At 40.7% G+C, this 20,224-nt stretch overlaps 1 protein-coding gene across 1 annotated transcript; it reads right to left on the bottom strand.

Moving 5' to 3' along the window:
• Positions 1–913: 913 nt before the first annotated feature.
• NCEH1 (neutral cholesterol ester hydrolase 1) lies at positions 914–17,926 on the bottom strand. The gene is made up of 5 exons (XM_052685660.1): positions 17,689–17,926; positions 9,545–9,773; positions 7,253–7,322; positions 4,745–4,916; positions 914–3,256 (listed from the first exon to the last, which is right to left on the bottom strand). The coding sequence occupies exons 1-5, from the start codon at positions 17,824–17,826 to the stop codon at positions 2,639–2,641; spliced, it is 1,227 nt and encodes a 408-aa protein (XP_052541620.1). The 5' UTR covers positions 17,827–17,926; the 3' UTR covers positions 914–2,638.
• Between the last annotated feature and the right edge of the window lie 2,298 nt (positions 17,927–20,224).

Here is a 20,224-nt window from a genome sequence, read left to right as displayed (position 1 = left end):
TCTTGTGCCAAGACTTAATGTGCTTCAGTGCATGAAGGAAATATACAACCAACTCCAGGAATATATATTCCAGCTCTCCATTTCAGTTAAAAAAAAAAATACAGCAGTGATTACATTATAACTTCATAGCAGGTATTTATAACTTAGCTATAAACAAAGGCTGATCTAAAGCTCCGCAGCCTGCTCTCAGGTAGTGTTAACCATTTTTTTTCCAGTATTACAACTACTATCTTTTAAAGACTGCAAGTTAATATAAATTACACCTCTTCTGACATGGTTTCCTCCAAGTGGGAAAGCCAGGAGAACCTTACTGTTACAACTCAATGAAAAACATATTTTGATTCTTAGTCATGATCAAGCAGGTGTAGCTGTTTGCATACAGTGAGATGGACACTGGTGCAGTCTCCTTTTCAAGATTAGTAATTTATGAATGGACAGAACTTTGGTATCTCTTTTAAGTGTAAGTTGTACCTACTGAAGTTGTGTCTGTGGGGGAGGAACAGAAGACAGATGACTTAAATCTATAGAAAAAACCTGAATACTTCTGCAGTGTTAAGGGGATATGCAGGCCAAAGTTTATTCTGATTTGAAATGTCACTTGGCTGCTCTAATTCCACCAAGCCTTGTAACAATCTAGCTTGACAAAGAATCCGGGCCACTGTTGAAACAGCTTTGGCTTGTGACCTCCACATGAACCTATGCTCAGAAATTAGTTCAGCCTGCATGACTGAGTCTACATTGAGGCCTTGTCTCATTAGCAGCTTAATACATACAGCAACTTAACAACGCGGTGTTTTTAGGATGCAGTGATTGAGTAAAGTCATCCTCCTATTTAAGTTATACATCAGTGAAAGCAGACTGTTCTGTATGTATCTTAAATCACAGGAGGCGGCTTGATTTACCAGGCTTTTCATTTTTCTTTTTTTCTTAGCAGAACTTTTCAGAAATAATCTCAGAACGTTGTTTTTGTTCTGATTCCCCAACAGGCAAGAGCCCTCAGCTTCCTGGTCTTTGACACAAGGCAGGACAGAAATCGGTTCCCCTCCTAGGAGGACAGGCAGTCCAACAGCGCTGCCTGCAGTGGGGCAGAGTGCTCTGAGGCAGCTGCTGAAGAATGACAGACAGTTAAAAGCTGAGGGGTTTGTTCAGTGCCTGCGATTCGGTGATGTATCCCTGTGCTTCACTAATGTCTATGAATTCGGCTTCACAACTCCTTTGTGAGGTAGGCAATGACTACTCCCTGTTTTGCAGGGGAAGAAAGTGAGGCACAAGGAGATTAAGTTGCTCTCCTGGGTTCCTACAGGAAGTCAGCAGTAAAGCCGACAATGAATTTAATCCCCTAGTTTAGTCACGGGACAGCCATTCTCTCTGCCTAGATACAGCGGGCACAACATTTTGACACAGCCTTCATTTCTGCAAGCAGTAAACATCCTGGAAGATAGACACAGTTGTAAGTGGTTTCACTTTGCTGTTCTGCATCTCTGAATATTAAAGAATGGTTCAAACTGCAGAGATGTGCTACACAATGGCTAGATCATCTTAGCTAGCACTTCAGGTTCAGTCTACTAGACAGAAGAGGTACAGCAGCGAAGTTCCAATCTAAGTCTCCAGTACAGATTAGAGCCCACTTCTGTTTGCTGTTTCTTTCCTTTCAGGAAGCATGAAATACAATAAATGCTACTAGCACAAAAGAAAGTCAATGAACACAGACTTCCACTATTAATTACAAACATTAGTGCAAACCACACAGCAGATTATTTTTAGCACACTCAGTATTTTCTCTAAGGAGGTCACAAAACTGAGGCTTTCAAGACTGTCAGTGTCATATTCTTAGCCAAGTAGTAAGCTTTGAGCTCACATAATCAACCTAGATTCTGCAGCTACACACTTTATTCTTCATATTTCCATATATGATATAACGTTTTTTAATTTAAAATACTGAAAATATATTCTGTTCTGTGCTTTTATAAAATATAAGCCACTAAAAGTCCATAAAGATCGAATTCCAAAGCTGAATTATGTGTTCAGCTACGAGACTTGCTTAACATAATCTTTATTGCCCAGAAAAGCAATTTTTATTATTTTTAATTTAAGAACCATTTCTCTGTGCGCCTAAAAGCCAACACCTAAATCCATTCCTGATATTCAAATGTGCTTCTCTGCTGTCAAAAGTGAGAGGGCTCAGCTTTTCTTCTCTATCAGCAAGTGCTCAACACTGCTGAAAATCAGTTCTCCCTTTTTATACATATTCAGATGTAGATGTAGGTGCTTGGCTTTACCTGGCTCCTTTCTAGAGTTGTGGCCTTTATGCCTTATGAAGAGAGAAAGCTCAAAAGTTTTAGCTAGTTAAGAATGTGACAGGAATGCTGATCTTCTTGCTCAACATTTATGGCTGGCAAGTCATCTGAAAGGAAAAAAAGATCCTGAAGTCTGAAAAACATGTCACAAAGTATTTTGCTGGGCAAGGCCAATTGAGCGGGTGAATGCTACAGTTAGTAGTCTGTGCTCTGCAGCCACCCCCCTGCTGCAGCTGAATGAATGAAATCGTGATTTGGAAAAGTGCACTTTTTCACTGATTGTTCTTTTACAAGAACAGACACCAGAGCTGAGCACAGCGTATTCTAGAGAAGCTCTCTCCTCAGAGGTTTTCATCCAACCACTTTATATAGCTGTTTCTGGTCTGAATTCCTGCAGAGAAATCAGTAGGCCAAATCGTGAATATCATACAGCCATGAAAGCAGTCATCAAAGTGATCGAGTGTGACTTCCACACCAGCGTTCTCCAGCCGCTTGGCATACATCACCCCGTCATCTCTCAGGACATCGTTCTCACAAGTCAGAATATAAGTCTTAGGCTGCAGCTGCAAAGTCTCATTTTCTGCAAGCAGTGGGACTGCTCGTACGTCAAGCAGCGCTGGTATCTCCTGGATTATTTCTGCATTGCCTGTGGTTTGTACTACAGGCTTGTAGTTCTTTTTGAATGATGAGGGCAGTAGGGATGTCCAATTCAGACGTCCTCTGAAAGTCAGAGCTTGATGCACATCAAGAGCAGTGTGGTTGTTAATCAGCAGTGAGTGAGCCAAGTCATAATTACCATTAAAATAGTCTATCCAGTAGTTAATCATGACATAACGAGGAAGAACGGGCATATTCATGTTCTGCTGATATGAAGGTGTATTGAAGTCAAATGCCTGAAGGACTGGGTAAATTAATGCCTGCAGTTTTGGTCTGATGATCAAATGCTCATCTTTGCTAAGCTGTGGGAAGAACGGGAAAGAATTGTGATTATAAAGAAAATAAACATTACAATATCAACCTTGAACTTCACACGAACAACCACTTGATAATTTTTAGACAAGATTCTGCTCTTATGCAATTCCACTGGCAGATAAAGCTCTTGTTTTGTCTGAAATGCTAGCAGCCTGATCTTTTTCTTTTCTTATAATAATGATCACTCAGGACAGTTCCAGTATCCTGTTTCCAGAAATCAGTAGCAGATATAAAAAACAATGTTAAATTATTCTTCTAATACACTTTCCCAGTTAAACTATTTACAGCTGAAGGACTTACTGAGTCAATGGAGCTATCTAAACTTCTAATAGCTTTTCAAGAATTTTTCTTCCATCAATTTATCTAAATTATCTTTTTTAGCTCTTGCAAACTGCTGGCATCTGGTTTTCTCTAGCAAAGGCTTACTGTGTGCAGTAGAGCCTCTGTGTTGGACTAGAACCTACCATCTGCATTTGATTTGAGCCTACAAAGTAAAGTTTTGGTACACCCTCATTCCTTTTAGTGGAAGTATCAGCAGACGCTTTTTTTCCTTCACCTTCTACTCAAGATACATAAATCTATATTGTATCTCATCTTGTCTCTTTCAGGCTCAAGAACCTCAGTGTATTTAACCTCTGCTGACACAATCTTACATCACTGATTTAAAAAGAATTCAGCATCATGGAAATGAATTATGAATGCTGTTTCCAAAACACAGCTCCATCCTGCTGATCAATCCCCAAGACAAAGACTTTCAGTGCCTTATTAATTTTTCCTCGCTAATTCAATACTGCAAGATTGTCATGATAATTAGTTGTCTGAGCAAGGTTGTCATGATAATTAGTTGCCTGAGCAGGCTATGTACCTTCTTATCACCAATGGTTTATGGCAATACAGAAAAACTAATAATATTTCACTCAACCATGACTATTACTTGCCCCAGGCAAGTCTTTAAAGTCTTTAATAGATTAAATTCAGATTATGCTTAACCAGAGATGCACAAAAGAAAATTTCTTAATTATGAAATGCTGCAGGAAGACAATTTAAGGCTTCATGTATTATATATTTATTGTCCTTCATTTGTATTTGGAGGAAGTAAGAACATATTTTTCTGTGATAAGCACTTGAAAATAGGAAGATAAATTAATAAGTTATGAATGTAGCTAGTTACCTACTTAGGCAAAGTTTCTCAGCAAAACGTGTTACAAGAAATCGTTTAGCTGCTTGTGCTTAAAATTTGGCCCATAAGAACTCATAACTGCACTAAGATATGGCAAGCTACTTGACTCATGCAATTGACTCATTTTTCTTCTGTAAAATGACAAGATCTGGTTTTCAATGCATAGAGGTACTACTCTGTCTCTGACACTGGCACATCACCTTGTGATGATGCAGCACAAAGAACCTGTCAACCTATATGCATCACTGAATTAGGGGCTGTTATAGTGTAATTCATCACAGACACTGGATGTTACCTGCTGACACACAGCAGCAGCCAAATTTCCTCCTGCGCTGTCGCCAGAAATTGCAATTCGATTTGGGTCAACTGAATAGTCAGCTAAGACACCAGGCTGCAAAAAATGCTTTGTAGCACGAAGAGCATCGTGGAATTGCTCAGGAAAGCACACCTCTGGTACCAGCCTGTATCTACAAAAGAAGAAGGGAGGTAAGAGACAATTATTAGTTACTATACTTCTCTCTTCTGATCAATAAATGCTAGCAGATACATCTTAGTGGCAAATGGCTATTTTATTAGGATAAATACTAGAGAAGAATAATGAAGTGTGTAATACTTAAGCTTATAATGAACATTCTTACTCGAAAAGGTTTGTAAGGACCTATTAGATATGAAGAACACCACAATGGTACAATACTGTGCAGTGCTTTCCCAACAAAGGATTTCATCATACATTATAAAAGTGAATTACTATTAAAAACATCCTTGGCAAGGGAGTTATTCCTGTTGGCCTGTTTTTGATCTCAGCTCCCCACCTTAACTGCTGTGAAGGAGAGTGACACCCAGCAGACTCAGCTGAAACGAACACCTCAGTAGTTCTGTTTCCCAAATGTTTATTTAAGCTCAGGAGAGCTGTACCTCTGTACCAGGAAATTAACAGTAGCCAGGAAGTGAAGTAATAATGATTTGCACTAATCCAACAGACTCAATAATTATTCTCCCTTATTAAGGAGAGAGGCAGGGATATATGCAATATCCAAGTGGAGCAGCAGCAGCTGAAACCTGTTTACTGCATTTTCTGAATTCCTTAGTCACAGTGTAGGGGAAGTCAGTTTGTGAATCATTTGTAGTCTGAGAGTTGTTACTGGGCCTTATGGTGCAAAGCACATCTTTCTGGTTGCAGTTTTTCTATCTTTAATGAATTTTACATATTCTCAGTAGAGCTAATTTATAATGTTTTGAGAAAATATTTCTATTGTCAGTTTGACAGAAGTTAATGTCATTACAGTGATGTCTTTCAGTTCAAAGTGAAGAAATAATCTTGCCGTTACTTCTGAAGCAAAACAAAATGTTGTTTCTTGGTTCAAAGTATTTTCTTGGGAATCTAAGCTAAAAAATATAGTATATGCAAAATGAATTTTAAGCTTAATTTACATCAAGTGTTCCAAACATCAAATCTGTTCCGCTTTCAGTGAACAACATATATTACATCTGCTACAAAGTCATACGAGAGCAGCCTGAGTAAAGTAGGCCTTGCAGAACTAGGTGATGTTTTGTATAGATAACAAAAGTGAGATGTGCAGCTCAACCAATGAAGAAAATCTAATTAGACTTCACTAACTGAAAACAAATGCCTTGATTGAAAGATATAATGGCTAAGGAGAGATGACAAACAACTGAGGAACAGCCAGTACTATATCACCCTAAGTGAGAAAATGAGTAACTAGGGACTTTCCAATACTGTGATTGGTACTTGCCTGCTTTTTTCCTTTTTATTTTTTTTCTACTAATAAACAACAAAGAAGTAAAAGAGTGAACCCTTAAAGTACACTACAATGCCTACTGAGAATCAGTAACACCAACTCCATATAATTAAATTGTAATTAGATCACAGAGCTTGATATGTAATCAACTGCAAGTCGGAGCCGTTGAGTAGTTCTATCAAGTGATTGGTTTTGCAAAAGAAAATATCGAAGTTGACAATAAGGGTGGGAAGAGTGCCACTCAAGTTGGAGTCATCTTGGTAATTTAGTTAGCGAGCTGAGAGGCTTGTTTACTTTGGAATTGTTCAGCTAGTGAAAAAACCAGTGCTGCTTCTCTGTTGTCTAGCACACTGGCATTCTCCTGCTCTTGAGAGGAGTGCAGGGCTGAAATGAGTTGACTTCAACAGCGGGAGCTTGAGAGAACAGCAGGAACTGCCATGCTTCACTGTGTATTTTGGTTAATGAGCAGTAAAAAGTGATTTGCTAATTCTTAAGTTGCAGACACTTGCTCAGTGCGCCTTAGAAGTGGTGTTTTTTAGACAGACTTTAGGTGTTTGGTTTTTTATTTATAATATACCTTTATCTCTTTTGCTCCATAGGGAGTCAGAGGGATGTGGTTTGGCCTTCTTTCAGGTATATAACAAAATTGTTTTTGACAAGCATCAACAGAATTAAAACTTAAGTCAACTGAGTGATCTCAGGTTTTAGGTGCACTCCTTACTTGCAGAAACATTTGTGAGATGCACTCAAACGTGTAAAATTTGCATTTCAGTGTTTTGTCCAAGCGATTAAAAATTCTACTCTTCTCCCACATTTCTGCCCTCTGAAGTGACTGTCAAGAGAAACAGAAATCCAACTGAACTTTTGATTCCATTCTAATTTGTTATTCTAAAAGGATAATAAAATCAGACTGGTAGAGAATTACTGTCCAAGTTTAAAGCCTTATATACAAGTCAGTAACAAGCGAAAAGGGCAAAGCTAGAATAACTACGTTACGTATTCCCAATACATTACAATTACGTAATTAATTTTAGATTACTCACTCAATTGAGACAACTACAGCATTGAGAGATTCAGCCATGATTCTGCAGAGGTTGTTATAAAGGCTCGTTCCTGAAACAAAAGGACATAGCATTAGGTACATGCAAGTCCATTTATGGCAGTATTTCACAAAGCTGCACCTAACTGTCTTAGTTTCAGCAGGGATGGAGTTGTTTCCTTCAGGGTGTCTGGTATGGTGCTATGGTTTTTGGTTCTAGGAAAAAAAACAAATGTTGACAACACAGCAATGCTTATAGTTGCTGCTAAGCAGTGCTCTACAGAGCCAAGGACATTTTCAGTGAAGGGCCCAAGGAGCTGGGAGGGAACTGAATTAGGACAGCTGACTTAAAGTGGCCAAAGTGCCATCCCACCCCTCACAGCACTGTGAGGAAGGAGTTTTGAATGGCTGGGAGGTCATCTCTCTTCCACTGCTCACAGGCTAGCTGGGGGCACTGGTTGGTGGCTGGTAAGCAATTGCTTGTGCTTCATTTGTTACATGCATTTATAAATATGTGTTTATATACATATAAAAATTATTATCCTTTTCTCTATCTTAGTAAATAATTTTATCTTAACCCCTAAGTTCTACTTTTTTTTTTTTTTTTTTAATTCTCTCCCCCATCCCACTGGGAGAGGAGAGTGAGTGAAGGACTGTGTGGTGGTGTGGTGCTCAGGCAGCCGCCGGGTTAAACCACAACAGAAAGCCTTCTCAGAAAACATAAAGACTTCTAACAAACAGAAGTAAATTACATCAGCTTAAACCAGATGATGTTCCAAATGTACGTTTTAGCAGAAGGCACACAATTCACTCCATGAGAAGTCCTGCAGTCTGATGGTTTTTTTCCCCTCATCTGTTTGTTGGTGACTTGGGGCTTGTCATTTCACCCATCAGTTCTCACAACAGGACAAAATTCAAGGTACCTGGTGGCCTGGGGCCACTGCATCCGGAAACAGTTGTTACCATATGAGTCACTGATTTTTGTTCATTTTATTGCAGCGTGTATTGCTTTGATTCAAATGAGCTGCCCTACTAATGTCAAGTGAACTACGTGAACTACTTATTTATCAGAGAATTAATCCTGTCTGTCAGTGGACTGATTTTCCTTAATTTTATTTCTTTCCAATTTCTTAATCATGGATTCCTGGTACTATAAAATATACTAGGACACTAAGTGTTTTATAAAGTATTTAGCCTTAGAATTTAGTATTTAGCTGTAACATTTATGCCATTAATTTCTGAATTTTGGACTTGAGGATAGCTGAGTTACAGCATCCAAACAAAGCATTGTAATTTAATATAAACTATTTGTACAGCAAGTCTTATGCCAACTGTTACAGAACAAATTATATGGGCAGGACTCTAACAAATATCCCTTATGTAGGCCTAAGAAAAAATCATTTCAAAGCTCAATTTCTCTGTGAGAAGAGGAGTGAACAGATTTTGAAGTTATTTAGAACACTAAATTTCACTTAAGTTGTGGTATAGGTGGCTTATAAATACAGTCTTAATGCAATCAGTACAATCTCTTGCATATTTTAGAACACTTCAGAAAAGCCCACTGAATTTTTTCCTCTTTACAGATCAATCTATGTATGCTTCACAATGCATCAGGGTTGTGAGGCCTTCATGTTGTCCCAGGAGCAATAGGGAAGGACAAAGACTCCTACCTGTTCTTGATCTTTGCCTCGGAGCAGCTGTGAGAACTGCAGGCCCCTATTTTTTCCAAGGCTTTTCTCCTGCTTTGAGATGTGGAAGGATCTGTGCTTAGCTTATTGTTGCCTACAGCTGTACCTTACTACAATTAACTTGGAAGTCACAAACATCAGAGAAAGTCGGTGCTGTAAATTTTCAAGGTAGTTTCTGCTCATGATCACAGTAGATTCCATAAGAGAGGGAGTAGGGAACCCATCTCTACGCATATCCTTGGTCATGCTGTTTTCTGGGATCAGCAGTATGTATTCCCAAATACACACTATTGGAAGCCAAACATTAGTAATGCCCTTGCATGTAATTTTGTTCAGTCCACTCTTTTGAGTAATTGTTTGTTTTGTATATTGTGTAATTTGTCCTGTCGTGATGTTACAAAATTAATCTATTGGTTCTTTTCCAGTGCACCCATTGTATATTTTTATCATGATTCCTTACATCTGCTGTGCCAGAATGCAGATGGTGACTACAGAATTCAGGTATGTCTCTGCAAAATCATCATCTCCTGGCAGAAAAACAGCCTTTGGTTTCTGCTGCTGGGAGGAAACCACCCCAGAATCCCATTTAGTTACCAGCAGACACGTACTTGCACTTGCCAAGGCCCAGCCACCTCCGTGGATGTAAACAACACTGCGCTTCAGCGGTTCATCTTGCTTTGCAGGAGGTTCAAACACTCTGACTTCCACACCATCAAAAACAACATCCGTTATGTTAATGGGCTCAGAAGAGACAGACTTCAGCTTGTCAAATGTACAAATCAAATAATTCAGAACTATCAAGTGATGGCTGAGTCTCAGATAGTGAATCAAGTGACACTTTGGGGGGGGAAAAAGAAAAAGGTTAGTTACTTCATATATATATATATATATATATATATAAAATGATGCTGCACTGATGCAACCATCTTCAAAAGGCAGCTTCTGTATGAAAACATATCTAAATTCTTAGCATATTCATCAGAAAATGAATGATTATCAAAACTTGTAATGTTTTTAAAGCTGTATTAGAACAAAACCCTGGCAACAAAAGACGTTCCTGCTGCTGAATGACACCTCTGAAAGGGACAAACCTGACTGACCAGCAGATTCCACTTTTCTACTTGCAAAGCTTCTCAGATCGGTGCCAGTAGAGGGCAATACCACACAGTCAACATTTTTTGTGGTGGTGAGGTAGGAAATATGCAAACTATTTCTCTTATTCCACCCCAAAGCGTAAGTCTTTCCATTTCCAAATTAAGTTCTCAGCGATTGCAAAGGCATCTGCAAACAGGAACAGTCTCAAAGGAATGCAGCGCTTATTTACTGGCTCACCCTGTATTTGCCCACTGAATTGGAAAAGATGTGAAATGCTATTGAAGAGCTGTGGCAGATTTGTGATTTCTTCCCCAGAGACTCAAGCGTGTTACTTCTTCTGTGTGGGTGTGTAAAACGTTAAGAAAATAAAGAAAGATCTCAACTCTCTGTCCCATTCCGGTAGAAGGATGGATTTTATCCCTTCTGAAAATCCAGGATTTTCTTTTTCACTTTCCCCTAAACAAACCTGTTTCTCTAAGCAGATAATCCTGGGATCTAAGGCACTCCTTCAGCCTAAATGCTCATGACCTGCTCCCCATGTACAGCTTGTAAACCCATAACCACTTCAACTGTTTCAATTCTGCTGTTATCACCAGTACAGTGCAAGCCTGCTAGTATTAATTAAACAAGTTCAGTACCAGGAGAGGGAGAGAATGGTTATTCAGGTACCAGTCTAACAGCATTAATACTGCAAAGAACACATAGTTGCTGTAGTATAATCTGTACAAAAACTACGTGGAAGCAAAGTGAGTTTCTGTGTGATAAATGTGATTTTCCAAGTGAGAGTTTTACAGTCTCTTTCTGACTTACACATTCACAAGGAGAGATATTTCATTTTCTTTCTTTGATTTTCTTTACTATGCTTCTGCACTACCATTTTCCAGTTACTTTCAGTGCAGTATCTCTGTTAGGGAATTCTTCTCAAAGAGAAGAGACAGCTAACAGAGGAACACCACTGCTGTCAACACATCCTCCAGAGGAAAAGCAAATTTTGAAGCACCTCCTATCAACTGAGAGACTTCATCCATTCAGCAATATTTATGCCAAAAAGGATCTGCTTCCTTGGTGGAGTGCTCTGCAGCCACTGTCCTTACACATGGCTTTTAAATCCACTATGGTTAGTTTAAATTAAACAAACAAACGCCTATGACTCAGCTTTCAGTAGATGCTGTGTGAAAAAGACCCTGAGGCAGCCCCAGTTCTACTGCAGATTCCTGTGGAAAGCAACAGACTGAGATTTTTCCCAAAAGGGTCTCTGACTGCCAAGTCCAATGGAGTGGTAACGTGAGTAATGTGGTGTAATGCAAGTGGAGAGAGAGAAACCCATTTCCAAAACAAAAATTTACAGAAGTTACTTTCTTTTCCTGCTTGGCTTGGTTACCCTATTGAAATAGTATGGTGAGAAACCAAATCTTGGTATGTTTGCTGCTTTGTTGATGGATTATCATTTCTGCATACTTAAGGTCTTTCCTCTGGGAGTAAAAAAAAACAAGCATCCACCCAGTGGGCAGAAATGTTGAATTCACAAGACTATATTTTTGAATGTCAGATCATGCTTTTCCCCACACTGTTACTTAAAAATTTCCATAGGAAAACACCATTCAAGCTTCAAACTTGAAGAGCAATACACCTATTAATAAGTTGCCATTCAATTTATTGGGCTGCCACTGATTCACCCAGCAAAATGATCTTCTACGTGCCCCATAGAGGTTCCCAGGGGAGGTAACTAATGGGAAATACTGCCAGGCAAAAAAAATAATTCTTGTAGATTTTTTTCAGACCAACTGTGCTGCTAAAGGCTATTTATCCACATTCTTTGTAGACAGGATTACCACATGTTCCCTGGAATCAGAGATGTTTTCTTTTCAAGGTTAGTTGCAGCTGTTTACTGAGAAGTGTTTTGCCCTGTTTTTTTTAAACCACAGAACACCATGGCCCTCTGCAGGTTCATCAGTTGCTTTCATGCCTTTTTCCTGCAATAGGCCACTCTTTCCACGAACCAAAAAAAAATAAATAAAATTGAATAACATGGAAGAGATGCCTCGTACACCAAGGCACAAAAGGAACAGTAATAGTTCTTTTACGTTTACCTTGTCAGGTTTCTCTGCCCAGGACTTATAAGCACATTCTTTGGAAATGTATCTTATCAGTCAATTTGGTTGTTATTTACAACAGTCAGGATTGTGCTTTTTGCTGGCAGAGCTAGCCTTGTCTAGAGTTCCTACAAACAAAATTCTTATGTAAGATATATCCATAGTACCTTGTGTGTATATTTGTATTTAATGGTTGGCTGAATCTCATCTAGGACTGTGTTGCAGCCACAGAGTCATAGAATCACAGAATATCTTGAGTTGGAAGAGACCCATAAGGATCACTGACTCCAACTCCTGGCTCCAGACAGGATCACCTCAAATTCTAACCACATAAACACTTTCATTTTCTAAACAGGTAACCTGAAGAAATGTGGCTGGTAAGCTTCATGAGGATGACTAATGGAGCTGAACTTGAGCTGATGCACCCAGTGAGCTTAGCTGCTATGGAGCAGGACAGACCTGCATGGGCAGGAGGACGAGCAGGGCAAATGTGAGTACCTTACTGGTGTTTGGGCCAGTTCAGCAAATAGCCACTGTACACACATTACTTACTTGCAATCTATCACCCAGTTCTGATTGCAGCTTTTCATTTTAGGATTGTTGTCGCTCTAATCTATGGCTGTTTTGGTACAGGTGTGATTTATGCTCATTGTTGCACATGTCAACTCTCCAACAAATCCAAGTAACTTCCACAGCAACCATCTTCTCTTTTTACCAGGATATCTTCCTAGCCAGGATTATGAGAAATGACAACCCAAAAAACTAAGCTGTTTAAGATCGCAACTGTCATCTTCCTAGCAAATTCTTTGATGAGAGATATCAAATAGTGAGAGATGTTTTAACTTCATGCAGGAGAAAACTGTCAAGAAGTGAAGGAGGAGTTAGGGTTGTGATTAAAAACAAAACAAAAAAACCTCAAAAAACAGTTTTCAAGAAAGGCACCAAAATCTCAGTATCTGCCCCTAAACTGGTAGAACTGGTGGTTCGTCAGGGTCGCTTGGAATCCCAAGAGATCACTGTGATTATGCTTTACCCCTCTTTCACATACTTGTACTCTATGTCAGTCATGTACTTTCTATTACCAAAAAAAAAACCCACAAAAAAAAACAACAAAAAAAACGAAACAGAAAAGGTGCATTTCTGTTGCTAATTTCAAGTTTCTAATAATCTCAAACAACAGTGAGCACATCAGGATTGAGGTGACACTGTCCTAAGGGCAACGTGAGCTATCCAACTTCACAAATCTCTGACCTTTAGCCTTGAAATTACAGCAGCAGGTTGCATTCAGATGGCACACAAAGGCAGCATGCCAAGCTGAATACATCAGCTGCTTCCTTCACTGCCCTCGCAGCAGTGAGGTGCCAGGTTCTGCTCTGACCTTAGCTGAGATCAGGAACTGGGAGTTAGCTTGTGCTGTTTGTCTTTTCACACGAGTCACTGTTCAGCACTGAGCCAAGTCTCATGTGTGACTCACCGAGTAATGATGCTGACACTGGGCGGCTGAACCTCTTAAGACTTAATTTCCTACCTTCAGAAGATGCTGCTGCTCCTGAATGACATTATCCTCAGTTCAGGCGTCATTTTGCAAAACACACTGCTGTAACATTACAGTCCAAAATGCCAACTACAGTATCTGTAGACAGTGAGAGACTAGCAAAAAAACCCAAACAGGCTCATTTCCCCATCTTGCTGCGTGCAGAACATATTGGTCTGACTGCATTTCAGGAAGCTTATCCCATCTAAAGGTTAACCTCTATTTTCTTTCATTTTACAGAGCCATTTCTTAGAACAGGTGCATTACTGCACAGTACCCAACATGTACTTTTGAAAACTGTTATACAGGGAGTCCTCAAGGACTCAAAGATAAGTGCTCTAATTTCCTTTATAACTGGAAGGAAACCAAAAAGGGTGTTTTACAGTTTATCAACTGGGAGAAGCTCTACTATTTTTTCATTGCAAAGTTTCATTCTTGCATCTATTCATCCACGATGAACTGCTTTTAGACCAAATTGCCAGTAACTTTTTTCTCTACTGCAAACAGGACTTGCAGTGTATCTGTTCCTACTCATATGCAACATCTAAGACCACAGTGGATTACTGTAAACCAATTTGCAAGACTGTGTCCTTACATGCAAAAATATCAGCTTACTTGGATGGCCTCAGCTATGATTTACATCTCTCCATATATGGGTAGGTAGATTAAATATTAAAATGTTAGATGGAACTAATTACTGTTTACTCTACTCCTGAATGTTGATGCCCCATGCCCTAGATTTTATTCTAAAAGGAAGCAAGTGGCAGAGCAGCATAAAAGCATTTCTTAGCTGATGAGAAGTACAAGCATACTTTTCTCCCCTCTACAGCTGCCTATATTTTTCCACAGATGCCTGCCTGATAGCTTGGATGCCAACATGTTTGTCCTTCCAAACCTGTTAGCAGCAGTGCCAGTTAAAAAATATATTAAAAAGAAATAATAAAAAAAATCCTTTCTTCCTTTCTAGGCATCAGAATATCAAGTACCTTGATAGTGTGGCTCAGAAATAACTTAGGGCTTATTAAATAAATATATGCTGCTCTCTCTACTCCAAGAAGGGAGAATGGTAATGAAAAGGAGAGATGTCTCTATCAATCCTGCTGTTAACAGCATAATTATGAAATGTTGCTTTAGGCCCTTCTTGACAGATACCATGTAAAACAATTCTGATGGTTTAATTTATTGCTCAGTCCTGTAATTTTGAGTAGCTTTCTGTGGCTGTCCAAATTTCAGTGAAGCTGAGTTCTGACAGTCTTACATACATGTGTTCACTGTCTTTCAGTTCTGACCAAAAGCTTCTGTGTAACAGTGCAGTTTTCTATACAACTGTGGCCAAGTCCCATTTTGAGACAGATGAGAATGATTATTCTCATTCTAAGCTAATGCACCACTTTGTTAATAACACGAGGCTGAAGATTCTGATTTCATTCTGAAAGCAGCACAGCATACTACGCTCAGCACAGGAATAGGGCTCTGAACATCCAGCTCTGGTGTTTGCAGAGACCTCAAATAAGGCACTCTGCATTTCCCCAAAGTAAGATTAGGACAATGGCACCAGCTTCCTTTTGTAATATGTTGTGAAACCTACTTATGAACACTGCCCTATAAGCATTGTGCATTTTTAGCCACGTGACAATACATAAACACTTGGGTTTTGCTCTGATTCAGAGCACTGAGTCAGTCCCAAGCCTGTAAAGGAATTTTATTAGCTGCCTGAGACAAAACTCTACACAGAAATGCAGCACCTTATAATCAGTACACTGAAAAGCAGTGCCAGCTTCAGTATGTTTTATTGGTAGTGAAAAAAGGAGTGAGAAACCAAGCACATTATCCCAAACAAGAACTTGTCATGCTCGATTGTCAGAATCAGCACAAATCTATTTCAGAATAGGGAAACAACTGTATTTAGAGCACATAAAGTTTGTTTCATGCTTTGGAATGAGGGATTTTAGTGTACTTTGGAGGTTTTAAAATAAAAATCACTTAGTAACGTACTTCTGTCTGGCTATCAAACCTACAAAGGAAAGTCATAAATAGCAAGCTGAGAATACATTCAGAAGTAGGTGAAAGTTCAATGGTCACATTTAGAGCATCGTTAAATCACTTGGTCTCGCAACCTCCGGTAGACAAAGAAAAGGGAAGCTCAGCTCTACAGAAGGACATATACTTGATTTTATATACACACACTAAAGCTGTCTACCACAGTAAGTACTCAGGCTTAACTTCTACAATCTTAGCTTCAGTTCACACAGATCATTCTTAATGGCAGTCACTTACTGCTGACTTTGTGCAACCTCTCAGTGTTGGAAAGACTTCTAAACACTTAGATAGCACCTCATTTTGCTCTCTCTGGAAAGAAAACCCCAAAGTTTACCTGTTCTGTGGTTCGGGGCACCGCTAATGCCTCACTGATGCTTTATGCATCTGTCTGAAAGCCACTCAGTCCTTGTGCTTTGTAAGCTGCCTGTGGCTGATATTTAATAATTTTTCCTTGCTATATGTAATCATTTCTAAGGCCACAGATGGAGGCAGATGTGGGCACCTCAGTGCTGCCAGTTTGCTCCAGCTGCCACCAGGGCAGGTTGTGTTCTGCCAGCTCCTCTGGGAGGAAGGCCTCTGGGATACCCCAGAAGGGATGGGATTGCCTTTGCCCTCCAACCTAGAGACATTGAGACTCATTCAGCTATGCTTTGCAAACCACAAGCAAACAGCATGTGTACGTATGCCAACAGCAGTATACATATATAGAGTTAGTCATATGATTTTCTAAAGATAGGTCTCCTTCAGCTAGAGGTTATGGACTTGATTCAGGTGTTCCTGGAAGAAAGGTTACCACGTATTCTGCAGGCAGGACGCTGTGACCATCACAGCCCTTCCAATTATTAAACTTCCAGCTCCACTGTAAAGGAATGTGTTGTTATTTTAGTTACCAGCACAAAGCAAGTGCATGTCAAGCCACAGCTTTTTAAAGGAAAACATGGCTGTTGTAGGCTATGTCTACACGATTTACCTGTCATAGCAGTATCATTTCTTTAAGGGAGAGTATATAAGCAAAAAGCTTTTATTCTTTCACATCCCACTGGCTCAGCTGAGTGGCCTATTGAAAATCAAATAATCATCTGAGTTGGAAAGGACCTTTAAAGGTCATCTAGTCCAACAACCCTGTGATGAACAGGGACATCTAAAGTTCGATTCTACATCTAGTCCCAACTCTGACTGCAAAAGTGGCAGCCAGAGAAGCTATTCAGGGAGAGTATGCAAGCCCGGACACTGTCATCCTGCTTCCGCAATTACTGTTAGGTATATAGAAGATACCTTCCCACCAAGTCCTCCTGGTATCTGTTTATGAGCCCTCTGCCTATGAATTCATTCTTTCTGAATCTGCTGATGCTCTCAACATGCAAGCTGTTGAAGGTTTTAGGGACAACATAACGAACTGGAATGCTGCTAGTAAAAAAGACTGAAATACTTTGACACAGACAGTACCCTAAATCAGGAGTGACCACAGCTGATCAGTCCTTGTCAAAGATCAGACCAGCCTAGCAGAAAACCAAGCTCATAGCTGAAGCCATCATCAGAAGCCCGTGATCTCTTTCTTTCATGCCAGCACACACATTGTGAGAGAAAGTGAGGGAGAGATCATAAAGCAACAAAACAATCATGTCGTATAGAAAAAACAGCTATTCTGAAAGGGTTTTGTTGACTAATACAGTTTCAAACACAGGCCGCGTGATTTCGACATTTGAAATAGTTTTCCAATGTCTTCTTTCCTTAAGGCATCAGTTAGCACATGGAAGTAGAAGCCATTAATTATTTTGACCTAAAGCCCCCGGGTCGGAAAACAGCTTGCAGCACACAGGAAGCCCTCCATCACAAAGCCAGCAGGGCGGCTGGATGCCAGCAGTGAACGATCGCCGGCCTCGCCCCCTGCGCGGCCGGCGGACGCGGCAGCGAGCTCTCCTCCCGGGCAGGCCGGGTACCGCAGCACGGCCCGCGATGCCGGCGACGGGCTCTGACGGCGTTTCCTTACCGTCTGCTGCACCGCCCGGAAAGTGGCATCCAGCAGCATCAGCTTCCACGAGTCCGACACGGTGCCGGGCAGCGGCAGGTAGATGTAATAGGCGGCCAGGGCGCCCAGCGCCGCCAGCAGCACCCAGGCGGCCCGCATCGCCCCGCGGGGAGCGGCCTCCACCGGAGGAAGTCCCGGCGCTTCCGCGCCCGCCGCCCCGAGCCGCCGCCTGCGTGTGCGGGAGCGCGGGGTGGCGGCGGGGCCTTTCTCCGCGCCCGCGCAGCCGCCGCCCCGCCCGAGACCCGCCCGCCCTCTGGGGAGGCCGCGCCGCGGAGCTCCGCTGCCCGGGGCCGCCCCGCCGCATCCCCGCCCCGAGCTCCGGCCGTGCTCCGCGGGACCGCGGCGGGACCGGCCGCGCACGATGTCTTTGTCGGGGAGCACCTGTATTTTAGGCAGGAGAAACGGAGCCTGCGTTTTTAAACGGAGACGGATTTATTATGATGATTTATGTAATTTTATTTTGAAGTGGGATTTTTTTCTTCCCGAGTTCAGTAACAGATTCTGGTTTAACGCAGAGCCATTTGTAGGGAAGACAAATTCTTCTGAATGGGTCTTTTTCACCCCCGTAAGTGCTTTCATGTCAGGTACGAATCCTCGTGTTGCACCGTGCAGGAAACAAATTCTACAGAATTCAGTCTGGGCGTTAATTAAATGCCTATTTGAAGCTTAGTCATAGAGCAAATGTAAATATTTATTTAGATAACCAAAGTCATGCATGTTATGACTGTAATCCAAAGAAGGAGCATCAGTTTTAACTGTTAACATTGCTTTTAAAAACTAATTTGTAACACTAAAAAGCCACTTGGGAATTTAATAGGGCTCAGGAAAGGATGAGCTTCCTTGAACAACTGACAAGAAGCAGCAATAAAGGAAAAAGATGTTCCTAAAAAGTAAAAGGTCAGCTTGTAGGCCAGCTTTACTGAAACTAAAGTAGAGCGTCACCGATTCTAAATGCAGCAGAAAAAACTTTTTGGAATTTGTAAGGAAGAATCTCAAATATCCTTCAACTTCAACAACAGTGGATTGAATTTCTATAAGGTCCACCTACCGTTTTAAGTAAACTGCAGATAAGAGAGGGCTGTTAGGAAAACAACTGTGCCCAGAAAGCAGTGTGAGATTCCTGAGGTCTCAAGGCTCTGAGCCGTTCTTTTCAGTACTGTGCAGTGCTCACACTTACATCTCTTGTCTTTCTCCCCTGCTTGGCATACTCCCATTCCCTTTCTTTCTAGGACATCTGTCCCCTCAGCTCTGCATCCAAGACCCTTGAACAGCCTTTGTCAAACCTATGTCTTGCCCTCCTTTCTTGTCTACTTACCTATTAGAAAACAGGTTTTTGTGTTTCTCATGCTCCAAGATGTGTGTGACCCCCACACATCTCCCTCCTCTCTCACTTTTTGGAAACTATTGCTCTTGCTAGATAGAACAAATATATCCAGTGGAATTTATGTTCATGGCAGTTAGTTGAAAACATAGAACGCTTTAGTCTGAGAAAGATTCCTTTCTTTAAAAACAATGGCAAAAATGAAATAAATTCCAACCGAAATCCAACTGCTTACAATTTTTCTAGTGGATGGGCAGTCTGTCTATATAAACTCACACCCTGAAGCCAAGAACCAGCAAGAGCTCACCAAGAAACCCAAACAATTGCAGCACACCCAGCTCACAACAACACAGGGCACTGATGTTCCCTTCAGGCCTCTTGGCGTTACAACAGCTTTTCTCTTGTGGTTGCATGGCTTCTTCCAGAAGGTGTTACATCACTGCTCCCATGGAGATTATGTGATCAGACTCAGTGAGTGATTTAATCTCCTGGAATTTTCTTCCTGTGAGTTTTATTGCAAGGAGAGACTCTTGAATAAACTATTGAATAAATGTTGTATTCATGGGTTATTGATGTCTAGATAACTGGAAGGAACAGCAAGTTTCAGCTGCTCACTACATTCTGCGCAACCAAAAAAAACAAAAAAGAAGGTGCTTGTATTTTAGAGCCTTTTATAAAGAAAAGCACTGAGATTTCTAAACGTCAGATGTAGAAGGCATAGTAATTATTTGGTCATCAGGTCTGATCTCAGCTTTGGTGAGAATAAAAGTGTTTTATTAAAATAATTCTTGACTACTCTTCTTAAGTGATTGCCACCAAAAATTTGGCTCTTGGTCCCAGGAAGGATGGCTTAAGAGGTTCAATTAGAATGCTCTTGTTGCTTTATGAGATTGTGACTTTAGATTTTCAAACATGTTCAAAAAATAGGTCCATCCATCCGCTGTTCACATGAACTGGGAGATGTTATTAATCTGCTGAAGGTTTACACTTCCATTCTGTTGCCTTCAAGGTGTCAGAAAGCCCTCAGCTTTGGCTATAACTCATTGCTGTGATTGCTGTGTATGAAATACGGTCGCTGGACGACTAATGGTTGACTGAAATGTCAAAACTGAAACGACTGCCCTGATGTCTGAAATCTCGTCCTCGAGAAAATAATCCTCGCTTACATACACTTCA

Source organism: Tympanuchus pallidicinctus, unplaced genomic scaffold (assembly GCF_026119805.1).
Source record: "Tympanuchus pallidicinctus isolate F22 unplaced genomic scaffold, pur_lepc_1.0 scaffold22, whole genome shotgun sequence".
In the NCBI taxonomy this organism is placed as follows: domain Eukaryota; kingdom Metazoa; phylum Chordata; class Aves; order Galliformes; family Phasianidae; genus Tympanuchus; species Tympanuchus pallidicinctus.
This window is presented reverse-complemented; position numbering and strand designations above follow the sequence as displayed.